At 36.5% G+C, this 21,758-nt stretch overlaps 2 protein-coding genes and 2 long non-coding RNA genes across 5 annotated transcripts; 2 read left to right on the plus strand and 2 right to left on the minus strand.

The window, feature by feature from the left end:
- The first annotated feature begins 233 nt into the window (after positions 1-233).
- On the plus strand, positions 234-7,423 carry LOC129357753 (erlin-1-like). Its single transcript, XM_055026786.1, has 13 exons — positions 234-305; positions 1,122-1,250; position 1,672; positions 1,921-2,001; positions 2,293-2,339; positions 2,451-2,512; positions 2,609-2,734; positions 2,853-2,926; positions 3,094-3,152; positions 3,274-3,365; positions 3,449-3,538; positions 3,613-3,692; positions 4,625-7,423. Exons 2-13 carry the CDS (start codon positions 1,138-1,140, stop codon positions 4,802-4,804), a joined length of 1,005 nt encoding a protein of 334 aa, XP_054882761.1. The 5' UTR covers positions 234-305; positions 1,122-1,137; the 3' UTR covers positions 4,805-7,423.
- A 609-nt stretch (positions 7,424-8,032) lies between these two features.
- On the minus strand, positions 8,033-12,532 carry LOC129357748 (sperm flagellar protein 1-like). Of its 2 annotated transcripts, none has more exons than XM_055026781.1 (6): positions 12,011-12,532; positions 10,741-10,852; positions 9,604-9,737; positions 8,717-8,789; positions 8,496-8,601; positions 8,033-8,194 (listed from the first exon to the last, which is right to left on the minus strand). In XM_055026781.1, exons 1-6 carry the CDS (start codon positions 12,147-12,149, stop codon positions 8,075-8,077), a joined length of 684 nt encoding a protein of 227 aa, XP_054882756.1. In that variant the 5' UTR covers positions 12,150-12,532; the 3' UTR covers positions 8,033-8,074. The 2 variants fall into 2 exon arrangements, with proteins under 2 accessions (XP_054882756.1, XP_054882757.1); XM_055026782.1 differs by lacking the exon at positions 12,011-12,532 and adding an exon at positions 10,973-11,104.
- LOC129357749 (uncharacterized) lies at positions 11,250-15,315 on the plus strand. The gene is made up of 4 exons (XR_008605588.1): positions 11,250-11,295; positions 11,401-11,478; positions 14,974-15,099; positions 15,219-15,315. It is a non-coding gene; the product is annotated as an uncharacterized LOC129357749 (long non-coding RNA).
- Positions 13,285-14,178, minus strand: LOC129357750 (uncharacterized). Its single transcript, XR_008605589.1, has 3 exons — positions 14,108-14,178; positions 13,839-13,917; positions 13,285-13,343 (listed from the first exon to the last, which is right to left on the minus strand). It is a non-coding gene; the product is annotated as an uncharacterized LOC129357750 (long non-coding RNA).
- Positions 15,316-21,758: the final 6,443 nt, after the last annotated feature.

The raw sequence follows: 21,758 nt of genomic DNA on the forward strand, positions 1-21,758 counted from the left end.
CTTATCTCCACTGAAAAACAAAAAGAAAAACATTTCCGAGGATGAAAAAAATAACACTCTTTCTGGAGCTAAAAGATTAACTGTTGACGTTTAGTTTTACCCAATATCAAGAATATCCAGTTCGAAGCCAAAGGACCCGGTTCTTTAAGGTGATTTGGGCCCAGATATCCGGATCTCAGAAGGGATTCGGAATTCCCAGCCCAGCCCAAGAGCGCTGACAGAAAGCTGCGGGAGGAGGAGGCGGTGTGAGGGGGGGATGGGTCGCTGAAAGATAAAACCAGAGGTGTGGACGGTTCGATATTGTGGTAAATTTATGTCAATAGCCAGCCGTTTACTTTGTCGCTTACATGATTATGTTTTATGTTCCAGCAGTGTAGAAGCTGAGGTAGTTTATTAGCTTTCTGCTAAAGTTAGCGTTACGCTCTATATGCTGACAGTTGCTGTCTTCCGAAGAGATAACGAGAGCTAGCTAGCTGAGTCTGCCTTTCAGGCTAGCCTGGTCAAACTAATGCTCAGTCAGCGTCTCTTATCGGCTGTGGTGACTACTCTGACTGATGCATAGGTGTAGTAAAAATGTGCTCTCCTGTTATTTCAAATTATATTTAACTATTTCACTGTTCTACTCATTCTGCAAGCTAATAATTTCTTGTTAGCGTTAGCCTAGCCTTACCTAAACTCACCTGATGTGACAATAGGACGCATTATACTTGCTGGGTGAACTATTGTGCAGTGTCGGATCTCAAAATTGCAAATGAGGGACATTATAGGCCCGTTTTTACGTCTTTTTAAATTAAACTGTGGGCTTCATCTACAAATAACATCTATGTTTTACCGTTTTCTTTATCATCCAGGTCTCATGGCTCAAATATTTCTTCTGCAGCTTTTTGTTGCCTTGTGTATTAAAGAGAATGTGTTGCTTACAGGTCATAAACTGCATCAAAACCTTTTTAAAATCAAGACTTTCAGTATTACTTTCAGCAATAGTTGACCAAGAAATGGGAAGTGGCTGGAAGCTTGTCTGCAGACAGTTTCTGTGTATCTGAACGCATCTTTTATTTTTGGTTTGATTGTTGAGTGATACACAAACAGTTAACTGTTTATGCTTCTTTCTTTTCCTGAAGGTGACAGCAAGTGAGGATGACGATGCCGCATGTAGGGGCAGTATTTGCAACAATGGCCGGGATGATGGCCATCCTTTTGCACTCCTCTATTCACAAGATAGAGGAAGGACACCTTGCTGTTTACTACAGGTATTGTTGTATGTAATAATATGGCTTTATTTGACACTTTAAAATGTTAAAGTAGATAGTATCACAAGACTTTGCATTTCTAGTGCTACAAGATTATTTAGAATAAATAAGTTGTCATATTTAAGAGGGAAAAAAGCACTGATTTGCTGTTGGATTATTAAATCAGTAATTCTATAAAAGATACAACTTTTTCAATCATTTATGATAATTTGTTTTGGGAGGCTGTGTGTGTGTGTGTGGGGAGGAGAACACTTTGTATACAACTCTTGATCAGGATTTAACTGTTATTTCAGAACTGATTAATTAGTGATTACATCTTCTGCTGGTGATTGGTGCAATTCAACAATATCTGTGTCTGTTCCCTGTTTATCTTTACTGTAATTAAGAGATTTTCTGATGATTGCAAGCAGGAATGATCGAGGGTTTAAAAGGGTTGAACATCTTACCCTGCAAATAAAAACCATAGTGTCTTTCTGGTACTAAGAAAAAGCGTTAACTTTTAGACTTCATTCTGTGACGACAGTCACATAGTGTCTCCCTGGTAGTTTAGACCAAACTGCCTCCAAAATTTAAGTCAAAACTCTAGTTACACACACTCTGTATCTGTGTGTTTGTGTGAATGTCGTTCTTCATCTATTCTGACCAAAGCATTTGTTTATATTTGTTTCAGGGGTGCGCATTGCTGACCTCTCCCAATGGCCCAGGATATCACATTATGCTGCCTTTCATCACCACATATAGAGCAGTGCAGGTAATTTCTGCATTTATTTTTTATTTTTCATTTAAATGGAGGGGTTGAAAAGGTCTTGCGTCCTTCAGCGATGATTATGATTTATGTTGTCATCACAGAGCCACAAGATAAAATATTATATTTCTGACAAATCATAATTCCAAGGACATGAATGAACTCATGCCTTTTACATATTTAACAACATTACATTGTTGTTTTAGTTAACATGTTTCAACACTAGTGTCACTTTGCAATAATTTGGGCTTTTATTAAGCTATTATAAAAATGTGTATTATTGGGTCTCTGTTTCAGACCACGCTTCAGACCGATGAGATCAAGAATGTGCCTTGTGGAACAAGGTATGCCCACACCTACTGATGCAATATCTTTTTTGGACACAGACCCACATCCAGAAAATTATTTTATTAAAAATGTATATATTTTTTGTTCTGTCCTCTTTCTCTAAACAGTGGAGGCGTGATGATTTATTTTGACAGGATAGAAGTGGTTAACATGTTGGTCCCTTCAGCAGGTAAAACATGTTCAAATTTCTTCTAACATGAACATTCACTTGACTATCCTTAGTCTGCATAGTTTTTGCTATAATGGTCCGAATCTGTGTTTTCAGTGGTGGATATTGTTAGGAACTACACAGCTGATTATGACAAAACTCTAATTTTCAACAAGATCCATCATGAACTGAACCAGTTCTGCAGCGTGCACACTCTGCAGGAGGTCTACATTGAGTTGTTTGGTGAGAAATTTGACTTTGCTTTGATGTAGTTTTTAGTTGTTATTGTATTTTTTCTCCCTAAACCCTTCAAGTGATATTGATTGCATGTTGACACAATTTGCCTTTTTGTGTCTCGCAGATATTATAGATGAGAATCTGAAGACTGCATTACAGAAGGATCTTAATGCGATGGCACCTGGACTAACAATTCAGGTATTTCAAACGAAAATCTTGAACTGTGATTTCTTCATTTCTCTACTTCATGTCACAAAGTTGGTAAATGATTAATCATTGAACTTTGACTATACTATAAAATTAATAAATTTTGTATCAAAGCATATTGTTTTTCATTCCTCTTTACGTTCACTTGTTGGTTCAAGGCAGTTCGTGTTACCAAGCCAAAGATTCCAGAATCTATCAGGAGGAACTTTGAACTCATGTGAGTTTATAATCCTTTAGTGCACATTTTTTTAAAATATATTTTTAATCCATCCTCTCGGTTGAAAGATGGCAAAACACTTTCCAAAACTTTTTTTTCTTTTGTTTGTGTGTATGTACAGGGAGGCTGAAAAGACCCGCCTTTTAATAACAGTGCAGACTCAGAAAGTGGTAGAAAAAGAAGCAGAGACTGAAAGGAAGAAAGCCATTATTGGTAAATCTGTTGTTTTAGTGTCTGTGAATCTGCTAATGTCTTGGAGCACAGTTAACTGTTTCCTTCCCTGTTTTACCCAACAGAGGCTCAAAAGGTTGCTCAAGTAGCAGAGATCCAGTACAAGCAGAAAGTCATGGAGAAAGAGACGGAGAAGAAGATTTCTGAAATAGAAGGTTAGCATCGCGTGTTGAGATTCTCAGACGTTTCTGTGACATCCTCGATGGTTTTGAAACTGTTTCTGTTTTAGACGCTGCTTTCCTGGCAAGGGAGAAGGCGAAGGCTGATGCAGAATACTACACTGCTGCCAAATCTGCAGAATCTAACAGGGTAAGAAGATGAATAAATCACTTCTACAGTGGGATCCCAATGGAGTACAATATCATTGAATAGCTCATTTTGTCACTAATAAAACAAAAAAAAAGAAAAACTATGGATAATGTAGGTTCAGTGAAATATCTCTGTTATTTCTTGCCTCCCTAAAACTCGTAGGTTCAATCCAGTTCATTTTCTTGTAAATAAACTTTACAAAAACTGATTAGGTCATATATTCCAATTGATGGGTTTTGCTTCTCAATCATCTTCAGACTGATTATCCCTGATGCTTCTCCACCTTTTTCTACTTTTTCCTTCCACTCAACTCTCCAGTCACATGCCTGCATACAGTCAGGGTTAGGCTTTTGCATTCCTGTTCAAAAGATAATACATTTTTATTGATCTCAAGTATTATTCTCCTGAGATTGAATTTTGGATTTTTACTAGTCATGAGCCATAATCATAAAAAAAGAACATATGCTCTAAATATATCATGATGTGTAAAGAAAATGTATATTTTCTATTTCTTTTTTTCAAATTAAGTTAAATGTTTAATTCATTTAATTAATGAAAGACTTATTTGATTTGTCAATAAGCACAAAGCTGCAGGCAGGATTCAGTTTAGTCTCTCTGACTGTCAGAATATTTAAAGTCTGCATATTATATTTGATAAATGAGGCCAGATGGCAATTTATGCTTCATATACTCCTCCTACCTTTGGCTTTTTTTATCCTCTAGAAATGTAACGTTTTGATTACCCATAAAATATCCTCCTCAGCTTGAGTCAGATCCTGGACATGTTATTAACTCCTCCCACCCTCTCAAGTTGTTCCAACACCTGGATTGGGTTTATTTTCAGCCTGGATTGTCGTGCTAAGAGACACGCTAGTATTTTCATGAGTTGATTTGCATTAATAATGAGCTGTTTTTCTTCTAAATCTTTGCAGCTGAAATTGACACCGGAATACCTGGAGCTCATGAAGTACCAGGCCATAGCGGGTAACAGTAAGATCTACTTTGGCCAGGACATTCCTAACATGTTTGTGGAGGGGACGAACGGCGCTGCTAGACCCGTGCCCTCGCCTTCTTTACCCATCGCTGAACCGGAACTGAGTAAAGCGAAGTAAAAGTCACAGTGAGTCCACAGCTGAGCCTCTGCACAGGGCAGGACGACCTGATGCAAAGCGGTCTTGTCACTGAACATGTGTTGCTTTGCTGCTAGTTTGGTGAACAGCACACTTCAGTCTTAAATCTACATGGTAGAGAGAGAGAAAGTGAAAAGTCAGAGTTTGGGACACACAGTGTGAGTCTTACCAGGAAACGGAACGATGCCGACTTTACGTCTGGGAAGGTGACAGAAAGTACTTACACCTGCTTTTTTTTCCTTTTTTTTTAATTAAATCATTGCAGCGTTTAACTTTGCTTTTGGAGCCATTTTCATTACTTATGTGCAGCAGCTGTGATTTGTGATCGCCATGAGTTACTGTTTTTCTAACCTCTGGTTTAACTACATTGAAACTTGACTGGTGACACTAATTGAGTTGGATGGAGACGTTTCTAAGTAATTAAAGTCATCTGTGCCATTTGTTTTTCTTTTAACAAGTTAGTGGTTGGCTATCCTCTCTTAGTCCACGCCTGAGAACAATTGATTAACACCTCATGCTGCTCCTGGTGACGTTTTGGCACTTAGGCTGGTTGAATGCAAATGTTTCAACATTAAAGACACAATGAAAATAATCCCAGCTGTTAATCTTCCTTTCACTCAGAGATCTGGAAGTTTTGTGGAGCAGAGTAGTGGATAAATAAGATTGTTGGCTGTTTGCTTTATTTTTATGGATGATTTTAATTTGTAATCTGTTGGTTTGCTGACTTTCTGTGACACTTACTGTGAAGGAAAAGGGACATAAACTCATATTTTTTGTCTCATAAAGCTAAATTAAGATGCTTGATATGGAGTAAATCAGTAAAGGTGGGGGAATTTCTTTTGTCAGGCTGTCGGCATGTTGGTATGGTTTTGATTAACAGGGCTATGCATGTTTTTTTGTTTTGTTTTTTAATTCAGATAAATAAAACCCATGATTGTCTCCTTACACAGCTTGTTCAGATATGATTAAATGTAAATTCTCAGGACGTTTTAGTTTATTCTAATTATTGTTTGACTTATTATTGAGCAATGCTTTGCTTTTACGTCAAAAATAAAAAAGAAAGTAAACAAAAAATTGTTTTCAAGCCTAAAACTGAACGAATGATGATGGTTTGATTGCACCGAACACCTTTTTGTATGCAGTCAACTCACAGTAGCTGTCTATATTGTGAGGATAAGCTTTTGTTGAGGTTGAAGTAAATCTTCCAATTTTGTCATTGTTTACTTTTTCTACTCTTAAAATTTGACTGGAAACTTCTGATAATTTGCTAATGACTGTAATGTTGATGGGTTTTCAGGGTTTAATGGCAACACGCATCTGATTAGTAATAAGCGGTTAAACATACAGTTGTGCTCAAAATATCAGCAGTGGGTTTAAAACGGAAAGTTTTTAACCTTTGCTTTCTATATATCTGAATTATTATTTTTGATGTCAATTATTGAGGACAAAAATAATCAAACTTGCTATGTCTACAGAAATTGAGGATAAGGGAATATTAGGATATTCAAACTCAAACATGTGATGCATAAACTGAAGAAAATTCTTGAGCTTTCAGCTCTTTGACTCGCTGGAATAATATTTAGTTGTTTATCACTGTTCCTAAGTGCTTCACATCTGTAGCATGGAGTCTACTTCTGGTTCCTGTGATCACGTTTTCCAGCCTCCATCTTAGATCAGTGTTTGGTGGTTAACTGCTTTGTCTCTTTGTCCACATCTTTTTGGTTTTGGGTTCAATTATAAAGCATTTAAGATCATTTCAGCAAAGCAGCCACCATTTAACACGGTTTCCTTTTTTCCAAGTCAACTTTTTAATCAAAATACCATGAAAATATTTCTGTTGTACTCAGGTTCCATTGACCAATACATCATACCTACAAATTGAAAGCTCGCTAGGGCCTCTCTCTTAATTAATGACTCAGTAACATGAACATTCATGGCTGTTGTCACTGTTGGTTTTATTATTCCACTACACCTGCCAGCAAATTATTGGCTTTCACCTAGAACAGTGATTGATCTTTTAGCACTGCTATTATTTTCAACACAACTGTGTTTGTTCAGTTTTATTGTAATTTAATTTCAAACTAATCCCAGGAATAAGTATTTCAAGATAAAGGCTGATATTGCAAGTTGGTGCTAGAATTTAATGGGTTTTTGGGTTTTTTAATGCTTTTCTTTCATTTTAGGCTTCTTTAACTTTAATCATCTTTTGCGATACAGAATTCAAGCCTTAATTATTAAAGGGGGTCACTCCCAGAGATGCACTCACAGACTGAAACATTTAGTAGTCCCATAAACTAAAAAGAGGCACAACCTGGATTCTAGTAGACAAACGCAGCATGCAGTGGACACTACTAATGCTCGTTTGCCTGACCTCTACGCTCTGCATTGCTTTGGTGATGGGTTCAAATGTTGATGCAAAAGGAGGGGTATGAATCACTTATGAAATTTATTTTTTGTTAATATTTTGTACAATCCATGAAATCGAAACATTGTCTTCTTGTTTTAAAAGGTTTTTATGCAAACATGTTTTCCAGTTTTGACAATGTTCTTATGTAAAAAAAACAAAAAAAAAGATAATAAAACCTATTTTGGTACCTCTCCTGTGTGGTGTAATGTGTGAGTGTGTGGGTTGGTTGATGGGTGGGTGGTCAGTGTGTAGTACTCCTCAGTGCCAGCAGATGGTGAGTTTGCAGTGTGCTGAACAAAGGCAGCCAGCCGTATACATGTTGCTTATAAAGGAAAGCTTTAGCAAGTAGAGGAAGTCGGTGAGAAACAGTCCAACTTTGGGGTTACTGTGTATAAAAAATATGCAATATTTGAAAGGATGCAGAAGTTGAATATATTTGAGAAATAAACACTGAAACTTCATATCCTCTTTTAAAAGCAGAAGCACATAAACAAAACCATGATTTATTCTAGAATCTTTTTTTGTCTAATTTCTCAGTGCTGCATGTTGTCTGACTGAACTTTATGGTAAAATAAGTCACCAAGCCTGTTATATTAGCTAGCTTCAGTTTATGTCATTGGCCAGTAAGTCCCTATATTTATAATAGGGCAAATAACTATTGCATATATCTGTTGACTGATATATTTTCAAAAAAAAAAAAGAAAAATCAGAATTTAGAGCCAAATGTTTATAATATAGAATTAAAGAAAGGATGGACATGCAGTTGTTCTTCAATAATTACATCATTAAAACAAATACGGATGTGGCAAAAGAAACAGGCTTTTATTTGCTAAGCCGGTGGCTACTTATGGGCTAGCGAGCCGTAGTTTAGTTTTGTACATCCCTGAAAGACATGTCAGATGTTCAATGCGCTTGTCCTTCAATTGAATCAGCTCCTCCAACTTGCTCACTTTCACCTGAAGGTTCTAAGTACGAGAAAACAGAGAATGTCAGACTGGAGGTAGTTTCCCTAAGGAGACATGAACTTGAAAGGGAAGTTGGAAATGTAGGACAGCTTTATGGTTTTTTTCCCCCCTTTTTTAAACAGATGAGGCAAAAGAAAGAAAAAAAAATATCGCCACTGAGCCGGTGGTGACTCATGGACTGCTGCTGACCCAGGCTATGACAGGCCCACACACACATCCACGCACTTGTGCTGCAACACGAGCAAGCTTCCCCTCACACAGAGCATTGTAAAGGAAGATGGATGTTTGTGCATGAGTGTACCTTCAGAATATCCTGAAGTTCCTGGACCTGAAGTTCTTTTTCCAGTATGATTTGCCGGGTCACTGAAAGGCTCATGTCTGTGAAAAATGTCACTTGTTGCGGATTCCTTTGTGAATTAAAAATGAACAAGTCAAATGTTGGTTCATTCTAATCGTCATTACAAGTAGAGCAACTGATTTTTGAAACTTTTAGTTTCAATTCAAAGTAACAGTTTCCCATACACTGTTGGCTCTGCAATCTTCATCTCTGCCAGTTCAGCCACAAGTTTTGCTTCAGCCTCTTGAATTTCTACATCTAACAAAACAAACAACAAAAGAGGAGACATTTTCAGAGATTGAATCTAACAAATCTGGTGAGCTTAATAACTGAAAGTAAAGAAGTTAGCAAATAAGCGAGGAATACAAAATGAGACAGACAATGTCAGAAAAGAGGACAGAAAGAAAATCTGTTTTTCAGTCAACAGTGCTGAACTCTCACTGCTGGATAAGGACCATCTGAAAGTTGGGAGCTGATAAGGAGACCTGAGCCCCCCTTGCTGATAGAGGATGGGTGCAGATGAAAGACTAAAGCAAGAGAGTACAAAAGACTAGTGAGGAGCTGTTTGTTTTATCAGAATATTAAGTTAAGTGGTTGGATTTGAATTGTCATGAAAAAAAAAAACTAAAAATCCAGTGTTTATTTTCTATAATTTTCTATTTCCTTTTTATGACCCTATGGGTCAAAATATGGTCTTTATTACATATTTTATTTCCGCTTGAGTTTATAAAATAAAATTCTAACAATTTTAGCAATTTATTCTGACAATGTCCAAACAAATATTGAGCAGTAACCTCCTAAAAGTCAAAGAGCAAAAATGTTTTATTTTGTTCGGGTCCAGCTGCTTTCTCTCTCAGGTACCTTTTATCATTTCCTCTTCTCAGATGTAAAATCTCTGAGCATGACTTTTGATAGGGGTTTTAAATCTGATAAGTAGGTGGCCTCTGTCATGATGTCAAGCTTTTACCAACTCAGACTCAGGATATCTCTCTCTGTCAGTGATCTGGAGAGAGTATGCCACGCTTTTACATCTTTGAATACATAGAGTGTAGTAGAAGATTTAACATAGTACCTGAAAATGACAGTTTCTTCTCTAACTTCTCCTTGAGGAAAAACATCACTGGCAGTATCGCCCCAGGAATGCTTGAAACAATCTTCTCCACCGCTTCGTCTGAGACATAAAACTCCAGCTTGGAAAACACCCTCCTGACCATACGGAGAAACATAAGTTTCTACTACAAAAAAAATAAGTAAAAAGCAAACGACATGCAATTTACTAATGAGCCCACAGGGACAACTATGTTTACAGTCGGGTCTCATAAATTTGTACTTGGCTGTGTGTAACTCCAGTTGCCAGGATGTGGGTTAGTGAGTGCATGTCGGTGTTTTCTGATGACTTGATAAAAAGACCCAGAAAAAAATATCAATCTTATATTTGCATATTAATATACAAATATTAATATTCATATTAACGCATATGAATATGCATTTTCAGTTAGACTGATTTTGTAACTGAAAACCAGTCCAATAACTCAATCGTTCTGTCTTTTTTTATAATTTGTAAAAATAGGAAAAACTTGTTTTTTCACTTTTGAAGATATTTCTATGGGCTCTTTTAAAACATATTTAAAATTTATATTCATTCTTAATATTTTGGATTTGATCAGAGTGAGCAATTTAATGGATGATTAATAAATTCGGGCTTCATGACAAAGCCCATTTGTTTTAGTGACTAGTCCTCAGGCTAAACAAGACGACAACTTCACATTTCTATTATGCGCAGTGAGAAAAAAGTAAAGAATTTTTAAAAAACAACGAAAAAGAAACGTGATTGACTTGTTTTTTTTTTTTTTTGTTTTTTTTAATAACCACTTATAAGGAAAAACCCTTTTTTGTCCTGCAATGACAAGCCTGAAGGTGCTGGATTTCCTAAAAACTAATGGGACAACTATAACTGTGTGCTTTGGTTAGCATGGGAAGATTTTGCTTTTTAGCATCAAACACACAATTATAATAACAAGAATAAATGATGGGTAATCTATGGTGCTGCGAGCCAATTGTTCTGTGAATCGTGTCACTGTGAATAGCACCATAAACACAAACATTAGTTTTTAATATTAATTCTTTCACCAGGGCCCTGATAGAAGAATACCAGAAATAATTCCCAGGAATCAGATGTAATGAAATACAAAGCTACAGCTTGTCTTACTTGTTGAGAAGGTTCCAGTTGCTGATTTTCTGCTGCCTTTTGCAGGAAGTAATGTAGTTGTGAATGTCAACAATCTTTGGGAAGTAATGCTTAACAATCTCCGCAACCATCACTGCAGGAGGGTCCAGCATGTAGACACACAGAGTAGCCAAATAAATAAAACACAAGCTGACATGAACAAACTGAGTAAACAATCATTGAGTAGCATTTACAGACACAAGACAAGATCTACCTCCATCACTAAAGTCCCTGTTGATGTGCTTTGTGTGCCTGGATAAAGGTAATTTATCTACCCATGCAAGCGTGTCCCGCTCTTCCTCCTCACTAAGTAAACTCTCCATTACCAGAACAATACACATCCCTCAGCATAAAACAATTAGCTCCATAGCTTTCCGCTATCATGTTTGTTTCAGAGGTTGCTAGGTAACCACTTTTGAACCAAAACAAATGGCCTCTGAATGAAAACACGAAGGAATAAATAATTTGATTGATTTATTTCAACAGAATACAAATGAAGGCACAATCTTTCCATCACCATGTTTGCAGACACTATATGTAAGAATTACAATCATGACGCAAGATATATTTGTTAATTTTGATTAAAAAAAAAAAAAAGAGAAACTGAAATTATTATGAAATGCTATCCAATGTGTTTTGAAGATTGAAGCTGATTCAGTTATTGATGGACAAGCAATCACTCCAGGGTGTCGGGTTAGGACAGTTAAAGTATATGTTCAGGTGAGTTTGTGATTGATGTAAGAAGAGGATGTCCAACTCCAGGATTTATCTTCAAACGACTTTAATGAATTCTTGCTGTTCTCCATACATATAGTCACATGCAGTTGGGACTGTGGATGGGTGCGTATGTGTATGTGTGGTTTCTACAAGATAAACAAATACAAATTATAAGAACTTGCAGGTAAATGCACAATAAACCAAATGTCTGCAAAGTGTACAAACTTATTTATGTTTAAATATTACTATAAACTTCTTAATAGTTATGAGAATGTAAATAATAATCAAATCTGTTAATTATAGCATCACACAGTAACATATACAAGAGAAATAAGGCATTTTGGCAGCAAATAGTGACAAGAGTAACAGCTGCATCTAATCAACCGAGCTTAATAGCGTAGTGCTAACGGCTAACTTTTAGCTCTCAACAAATTAAGCAAACCGCAGCAAACGACAATAATATTAAACGTGACAGGATACGATACAGCTCTTAGACATTTATAACCTGAACTAAACCGACAACAGTATTACTTACATTCAATGGACGCACACGATAGAAAAGGACAACAGCGAAGCCTGCTTTGAGCCACACCACTTAATACACTCAGCTCTATCAACAACATGCAGCAAACACGAACGTGAGGCCACCTAGTGGCTGAAACAAAATACCACATTTAACATCCTGATAAAGAACAAAACCAGAGGGCTGAAAACAAATAATTAACTGTCTTTTGTACACAATGGATAAAGTGCCAATGATAGTGCTGACTGGTTCATTACAGAGCAGCTTGTGGAGCCATAACGCCTCTGCTACTGATTCTGTAATATAAAGCCCACATGATAGACACAAATACCAGGATGTAATGTCAAAAGATCATAAAACACAACAAATGAAAATAAAACAAAAAAGGAAAAGCACTCAGCATTCCTTGGGTCGCCACACACCAACCACTCTAAGTAATAAAAACATAAATAGACATTAAAGTGACCATTCAAAATATAAAACAACCATGAAAGCCCACAAACAGGATCAAAAGTACAAAAAGATTACAAAATTACCAATAAATTGGTTAACAGTGGGCCAAATTAAACAATTCCATAAAAATATAAAACATAAAAACAGTAGGAAGAAGAAGAAGAAGGAAAAAAAAAACTCGTACAAATTAAAAACAAATTGATGTAAACGTCTGATGTAAAATCTGCCAGAGGAGTTTTGACAGGTTTTATTGTTCTCTTCAGCCAGCGTGTCTCTGTGATTCATATTATTATTGAAATGAAGTATAAAAGTACCAGAACCAAATTATAAATGACAACCAATTTAGTACTCAGAGGAGTGTTTACATTCTTTGTAACATTTCCTCTCAGTTTAGATCATGTACCAGAATTGCAGTCATGTACATGAAACAAGAGGAATCTGATCATTTATTTCCCTGTATGTTTTCATAAAAATCTTATAAGATCCCTCATTATCTCCAGAGATGGTTGCAACAGTATTTAGATTTTTTGTTCTCTCACTATGGAGATTAACGTCTTGTCCAAGCTAGTTTTCATTTGCATAAAAAGAAAAAATAAGAAAATGGGGGGAAACATAAATACATAAACAAACGAATGAGTTAATTTCATACGGAGACATGTAAAATTAAGCATTGTCATGTCGCAGGATGTCTTGGGAGTCCATTCTTCACGTTGAATTGGACACACTGACCAATGTGCCACAGTTGCTCAGTGAAATCTGCCCTTCCTTAAGCAGACATCTGGTGCTGCTAAGACCTAAAAACAACATTTTACTTACTTCATTCCTGAGCACAACCAATGCTGGCAGAGGAGTCCTCCACTCCTACAACATGCCCATGGTAGTAGCAGTGGACCTAAAAATTAATTGAGTTCCTATTAATGTTGAAGAATTATTGAATTTTTGAAAATAAACTCTGCTCAAAGTGTGATTTTATTCCACGTAAATGAGGCACGGCATTGGCTAGGATAGGAAATGTACAAATATGTCAGTTGATGAGAAACGTACACGTCATCCGATTTCTTTGTAATAATAAAGATGATTGTGATAGAAGGTTTGGGATGTACAGACCAGTGTGGCCTAGAATTGTAAGAACAGGATCTGCCTTTGAGAAAAAGGCTTTCTCTGATATGTAGCAGAGACAAGCTGTGACAGAATTCAGTGCCAGGCCAAACTCTCTCTCTCTCTTTCTGTAAAGTGTTTCATAATTTTCTGCTGCTTATTAATCCAAGCCAAAATAAGCACTAAGTCCTATAATTCAAGTTCACCAAATAAAGTCCTATAAAGTGCTTATAGGACTATTTGCACTTCACCAAATAAAATGCAAATAACAAACAGGAAATGGACAAACCTCATGGTTGGAGGTAGTTGAAACTTGGGTTCCCTGATCAGAATTGTAGGTCACAGTAAAACTTTTCCCAACAAGACCCCTGAAAAGGAGGTAATATATAAAAGATTAATAAATTAATAATAATAGATTTAAGAAGAAGAACAGCCACAACAACAAAACAATATAGACTTAGAGAGAGTTAAAGTATTCTTACTTGTTATTCTCAAATAAAGGAAGAAAGAATAAAAGACACAAAGAGCAAAAGAAACAAAGAAAGACATTTTGCTTACCGCATGAGGAGATGAAAATCCATATAAAATATCCAGAATGTGTCATGTTGCTCTGTTAGACGGACTCTGTCATTGTCAGCTTCCAAGCCCAGAGGAAACGTCTTCAGTTCTCCGCCCATTTGATATGTAATATCCTGGAAATTAACATCTCAAACTGACCTCCCAGGTCAGCCAAAAGAATTGTGCCATGTTTCTTTTTTTTCTCCCGAGTATCTTCTATTATTTTGACACGAAAAAGTAAACACAATTACCAACATGTTTTAGTTGCATTGCAAAAACAGTCACATTAACAAACGAATCATTCATACTGTCGTCAAAGTGGCCTCTCGGTTATTTTATTATTCAGAGTTTTTATTTTATTTTTGGGTTTTTTATTTTATTTTCGGGGGCAGATTGAAACACAAAAGTTTCTTGATTGAAGCATTCAGTTGTTTCATTCAGTCACATTCCTGAAATACCTGTTATTTTGTCGCCATCTTGTGGTGTAAAGTCAAAACGCCTGACTGGCGCAATGAAGGAAAATATGCTTGAAGAGAAAACTAATAATTAACTGGTCAAGAAACAAGATACTTCAGGAGCTTCACAAACCAGATGTAAATAGAAAAGGCAAAATAAAAGTAATTTTGTGTTAAATTATGGATTCAGTCAGGCAGCAAAAACCACATGATGTTTTACCATGTGTTCGTTTTTTGTTTACAATGGTGTTACAAAAGACAGATAACTTTCCAAATGATAAGAAAAAAAAGATGACTGTTCTAAATTGTAGAAATGTAGACAGCAATTCCACGTAACATTCATGTGACTGAATGAAAAGCGGTTTTGTTTCCAGTTTGACCAGCTATAATGGTCTGAATCTGTGTTTTCAGTGGTGAATATTGTTAGGAACTACACAGCTGATTATGACAAAACTCTAATTTTCAACAAGATCCATCATAAACTGAACCAGTTCTGCAGCGTGCACACTCTGCAGGAGGTCTACATTGAGTTGTTTGGTAAGAAATTGACTTTGCTTTACTATAGTTTTTAGTTGTTGTTGTAGTTTTTTTTTCCCTAAACCTTTCAAGTGGTATTGATTGCATGTTGACACAATTTGTCTTTTTGTGTCTCACAGATATTATAGATGAGATTCTGAAGACTGCATTACAGAAGGATCTTAATGCGATGGCACCTGGACTAAAGTCTGCATATTATATTTGATAAATGAGGCCAGATGGCAATTTATAGGAAAAAAAAATCCTCCTCCCTTTGACTTTTTTTTTTTTAATCCTCCATTAATGCAACGTTTTGATGACCCATAAAAATATCCTCCTCAGCTGAGTCAGATTCTGAACCTGTTATTAACTCTTCCCACCCTCTCAAGTTGTTCCAACACCTGGATTGGGTTTATTTTCAGCCACAGCGGGTAACATAAGATCTACTTTGGCCAGGACATTCCTAACATGTTTGTGGAGGGGACGAACGGCGCTGCTAGACCCGTGCCCTCGCCTTCTTTACCCATCGCTGAACCGGAACTGAGTAAAGCGAAGTAAAAGTCACAGTTAGTCCACAGCTGAGCCTCTGCACAGGGCAGGACGACCTGATGCAAAGCAGTCTTGTCACTGAACATGTGTTGCTTTGCTGCTAGTTTGGTGAACAGCACACTTCAGTCTTAAATCTACATGGTAGAGAGAGAGAAAGTGAAAAGTCAGAGTTTGGGACACACAGTGTGAGTCTTACCAGGAAACGGAACGATGCCGACTTTACGTCTGGGAAGGTGACAGAAAGTACTTACACCTGCTTTTTTTCCTTTTTTTTTTTTTTATTAAATCATTGCAGCGTTTAACTTTGCTTTTGGAGCCGTTTTCATTCCTTATGTGCAGCAGCTGTGATTTGTGATCGCCATGAGTTACTGTTTTTCTAACCTCTGGTTTAACTACATTGAAACTTGACTGGTGACACTAATTAAGTTGGATGGAGACGTTTCTAAGTAATTAAAGTCATCTGTGCCATTTGTTTTTCTTTTAACAAGTTAGTGGTTGGCTATCCTCTCTTAGTCCACGCCTGAGAACAATTGATTAACACCTCATGCTGCTCCTGGTGACGTTTTGGCACTTAGGCTGGTTGAATGCAAATGTTTCAACATTAAAGACACAATGAAAATAATCCCAGCTGTTAATCTTCCTTTCACTCAGAGATCTGGAAGTTTTGTGGAGCAGAGTAGTGGATAAATAAGATTGTTGGCTGTTTGCTTTATTTTTTTGGATGATTTTAATTTGTAATCTGTTGGTTTGCTGACTTTCTGTGACACTTACTGTGAAGGAAAAGGGACATAACTCATATTTTTTGTCTCATAAAACTAAATTAAGATGCTTGATATGGAGTAAATCAGTAAAGGTGGGGGAATTTCTTTTGTCAGACTGTCGGCATGTTGGTATGGTTTTGATTAACAGGGCTATGCATGTTTTTTTTGTTTTGTTTTTTTAATTCAAATAAATATAACCCATGATTGTCTCCTTACACAGCTTGTTCAGATATGATTAAATGATTGGTTCAAATGTTAATGCAAAAGGAAGGGTGTGATTCACGTTTGAAATTTTAGAAAATATTTTGTTCAATTATTTCTATTTTGTGAAATTGAAACATTGTCTTCTTGTTGTGAAAGACTTTTATGCAAACATGTTTTCCAGTTTTGACAATGTTCTTATGTAAAAAAAACAGAAAAAAAAAGATAATAAAACCTATTTTGGTACCTCTCCTGTGTGGTGTAATGTGTGAGTGTGTGGGTTGGTTGATGGGTGGGTGGTCAGTGTGTAGTACTCCTCAGTGCCAGCAGATGGTGAGTTTACAGTGTGCTGAACAAAGGCAGCCAGCCGTATACATGTTGCTTATAAAGGAAAGCTTTAGCAAGTAGAGGAAGTTGGTGAGAAACAGTCCAACTTTGGGGTTACTGTGTATAAAAAATATGCAATATTTGAAAGGATGCAGAAGTTGAATATATTTGAGAAATAAACACTGAAACTTCATATCCTCTTTTATAATCAGAATTACATAAACAAAACCATGATTTATTCTAGAATCTTTTTTTGTCCAATTTCTCAGTGCTGCATGTTGTCTGACTGAACTTTATGGTAAAATAAGTCACCAAGCCTGTTATATTAGCTAGCTTCAGTTTATGTCATTGGCCAGTAAATCCTGTTTAAAACACAAAAAAGTCTTCATTTTGAGATCTTTAGTAGTTCTTTAAGCTTTTTAAAAGTTTGCTGATTATTAGCTCCTTTTTGATCCCGTTTCATTTTCCTACATCAGCTTCTTTGGAATCCAGTTATTCGTTTTAAAAGCTTTCGCAGAGGCACAGTGCATTCCTATTTAACTAAATCTGTAAGATACCAAAGATGAGTTTGATTATTAATTAGCATCTTGCATCGCAGTTCTTAAAAAGTTGTCAAAACCGGCTTGGTAAGCAGTGTGTCTCCACTAATTTGTGGAGGACAAAATGCAAAGAACATGAGTATTAACAGTGTCCAACAGTCACGCTTTAAGGATCTGTAAATAAAAACGGACTCATCCTTTAACGTGTGGCCTATGTGTTATTTTTCTTAAGCATCTGTATATTTGAGTTGCATCTGGGGAGAAAAACAGCTTAGCCATGATTTCCATAAAGACCAACTGGCAGAAATCTCTTACTCATCTATAATAAAACATGAAGATAAAAGATCCCTAAGTGTTATTGCTTGTTGCTGCATCATCGAGAAAAAACTGACCGTATGCTGTTTTTGCATATAAAAACCGCAAAAGGTGTATGTGTGCATAAACAGTTTAACTGTCAAACTGGGATGTTAATGTACTGTAACAAATGACACCAGGATAACTATTTTGGGACTTCTCCTTACTCTGAACGTGACAAACACCCTGCACAACTTATCTGAAAAACAGATATAGAAAACTGATTTAGAGAAAAATGAAAAAAAAAGAGGCTGCAATGATCAGGCTGCATATGCATCCTTAAAGCTGCATTGAATCATTCTTTGATTTAACGTCACACACACGCAGTCGTGTTTTCATTGTGGGGACTTTACATTGACTTCCATTCATTTTCTACACCCTAACTCTAACCCTAAACCTAACCATCACAGACCCATAACCCCTAGCCAAAAACCATTTCCCCTCATGGGGACCAAGAAAAATGTGCAGTGGTCCTCACAACCCCACACTGTAGACAGAAATAGTCACACGACTAACATACACACATGACCACATATATATATGTATGGAAGTCACATAAAAGCTTAAACAATGTTATGTTGTCAAAAACTTGCATCTTAGTATCCACTGAAATTTTACTGTCACACAGTACACTTTACTGTGACTCATCATGTACAGATATAGTTTATAAAACAGACAAGTATTTTGAACAGCTTGATGAGTGATGGCTTCCTCTCGGGCCCTCTGGAGGTCTCTGGCATCCTATGACAATCAAATCATAAGTCCTCGCTTCCTCAGGGATTGTGGTTAAGTCTTGTTTGCCCCCTATGTCATTTTCCCTGAGAGAAATCCAGGCTGTAAGTAAATATGAATGAATTTCCTTTTTGGTTCATTGCTCCACTGAAGGTTTGTTTGTTTGTCCGACAGGCTGTGCTAATTCATTTGGGTGGTCTTCTTATTTGGTATCTGTGTTTTTCTCTCGGGGCTGTGAGGGGTTGTTTCAGCTTCCTGTCTGACCTGTCACTTTTCTTTCCTTCCTTTTGTCCCGGATCTACCCAAGTCATATCCTATAAGATAGAAAAAAAAACCTTGGCGCTTTCCAGCATGCCCTTCCCCAGTTACATGAGGGTGCGGCCCCTCATCTTAGATCAAATCCAGCCCCGAGAAAGCAGCGTGAATCATTCGCAGTAAATTCTACTTTCAATGGTTGCTCTGTTTTCTCACATTCTTCTCCTGTGTGTGTTGTTGCTTTTTCCCAGCATCCCTCACTGATGGAGCTCCTTTTTGTTCCTGTGATAATTATCAAAACATTACTCAAGACTGCTCTATAATTTACTGTTGTGTGTGTGTCTGATTCTTATCTAAGCCCCCTTCCTTACTCTCCAACACTGTGAACATGTGTATGCCTTACTTGGAGAAATGTCAATTCAGACAAACCATGTATTGTAAACTGGAAAACCCGATTAAAGCTACTAGCTCATCTTTTGTCAACCTGTCAAACTAACTGCAGCTGCAATCTAAATTTGTCAGCTTTAGTATATGACCTCCCAAAAAAACAAACCTCCAAATAAATGTGTCTCTGGTGACATCACATGACGCATTAGACAATAGATCAGATATCTTCTGTGAATATCCATTTGTAGATTTGAATTCTAACCCTAAGCAGCCACCTGCAAGATTGTGATTCACATGTTTTAGAAAACATATAGTAGAAGATACCTCATATAATTTTATCAACGGTAGGAATATTTCTTCTGATTCTGTTGCAAATACAAGCACTTCTATCTTGATTGTCTTTTTATTTTAAAATCTTGTCTAGCTAGCATACAAAAATTTGATATTCATTTTGTTTTTACTTCAGAACATGGGAGAATCTCGGATGGACCATCGTGTGATGTTTACTGATACCAACAAATCAGATTGATTATTATATGCTTTCTGTAATGACACTGATTCAAACACACACATATCAGACATAATAGTTATGTATTAAACTAACTTACATAAATAGTAAAATGGCTTTCATGGTATTATATTTCATATTCTACAGTGAAGCTCAGAAGCTAACCCGACTTTCCAGTATAATGTCAATTGGAAAAAATCCATCAGAAAAGAAGATAAACCATATTTTTTAATTGAAAGAACTGTTTGTTTTTAGACTGCAGGATGAAGAACACTTGACCATATTTGGTCATCTCTGATCAATGAACTGATTCATTCTTTAAGTTCATCACTGAGCTGTAAAAAGGATGTCAATAAGAACTGTGTTCTATCTTTGGATCATTTTCACACTTAGATACTGTTTTCTCAAAATTGACAGTTTAGTTTGAAAGTGACTCATACAAACCTACAGCTAAAGATATTTAAGATCAAATGAGACACGTCATTCACATCTACCAACCTGGAAAAGATTGCTATGACTCTTCGTAATAAGGACCGCCTCAAACAAATGGAGAAAACATAGAGTATTGAACTGTCTGAAGACTGATCAGGAGCTCACAAAACAACACAGGATTGGTTTTGGTGTTGTATTATTTGTCTTATAAGTGCTTTATAAGGCAAATAAAACACTTATTTGCCTTACTCAAGCTCAGTGTGCATAATTCAACAATAAGATGAAGACTGAAAAAATGGCATTTATGGGAGATTTCCAAAACCACTGCTGACCAAGAAGAACAGAAAGGCTTGACTCAGTTTCTCCAAAACATCTACATTTCCATAAAAAAGAACAGATGATACTTTCAATCAGAAAATCTTGGGGGAGAATGTCCAGCCATCAGTTTGTGACCATTAGCTTAAGAAAATCAGTGGTCTGTACAATGGTCCAAAGCTGATCAGAAAGTATTAGTCTGAATGGCACAAAAACATTCAGACAAAATCAAAATGTTGGATTTAAAGTTGCCTAGTCAAAGTTCAGACTTAAATCTGGTGGAGATGTTGTGACAAGACCTTTTTGAAATTGCCCCTCGGAGAGAAAATAGAGTTATTCAAATTAAATTGACCTTAAATTTAGGTTTTATGTCCAAAACTCTCAAGAATGCAGAAATAATGGGTCTGCAGCAACATAATATGATTAATTGCCAGTTACATAAAACGTTCTGGTATGTAAACTTTAGGACGGCTAGTCAGATCATTTGAATATTTTTTTCTTTAAGACATTAAATAATTTTTTGGAAACTTCATTTTGAATTTCTAAGGTTATCGTTGTCTCATACTGAAATGGTAATGGCAAGAAAAGAAATGAAAGTAAAGACATTACAATAGGGCAAATCATTTTTGCCTATATCTAATAACATATTTTCAAAAAAATAATTTATCATAATTTAGAGCCAAATGTGTTCACAAGAAAATGGAATAAAAGGAAGGATGGTCATGTAGTTGTACTTTATTAATTACATCTGAAAACAAATCAAATAACATATTGATACTATCTCATCTTCAGTATTTTAGGTATATGTTCAAGAAAAAATAAAACTGTAGTGACTGAACTCCAAGGTCTTCGCCTTCTATTCAACAAGAATAGAAGACGGCAAAATCCCAGACCTGTGTGAGAATGTGAGTTGCTTTTTAACCAGGTAGATGTAGTTTAGTTTTGTACACCTCTGGAAGACATGTCAGATGTTCAATGCGCTTGTCCTTCAATTGAATCAACTCCTCCAACTTGCTCACTTTCACCTGAAGGATCTAAGTACGAGAAAACAGAGAGAGAGAGACAATGTCAGTCTGGAGGCAGTTTACCAAAAGAGGCATGAACTAGAAAGAGAAGTTGGAAATGTAGGTCATCATTCTGCTTCCACCTCCCCCCCCTTTTAAACAAATGTGGCAAGAGAGAAAAAAAAATTATATCCGCTGAGCCGGTGGTGATTCATGGATTGCTGCTGACCCAGGGTATGACACATCATACACACACACACACACACACACACACACGCACACACACACACACACCCACCCACACACACACACACAC

Source organism: Poeciliopsis prolifica, unplaced genomic scaffold (genome assembly GCF_027474105.1).
Source record: "Poeciliopsis prolifica strain line A6 unplaced genomic scaffold, Auburn_PproV2 SCAFFOLD297, whole genome shotgun sequence".
NCBI classification, from domain to species: Eukaryota; Metazoa; Chordata; class Actinopteri; order Cyprinodontiformes; family Poeciliidae; genus Poeciliopsis; species Poeciliopsis prolifica.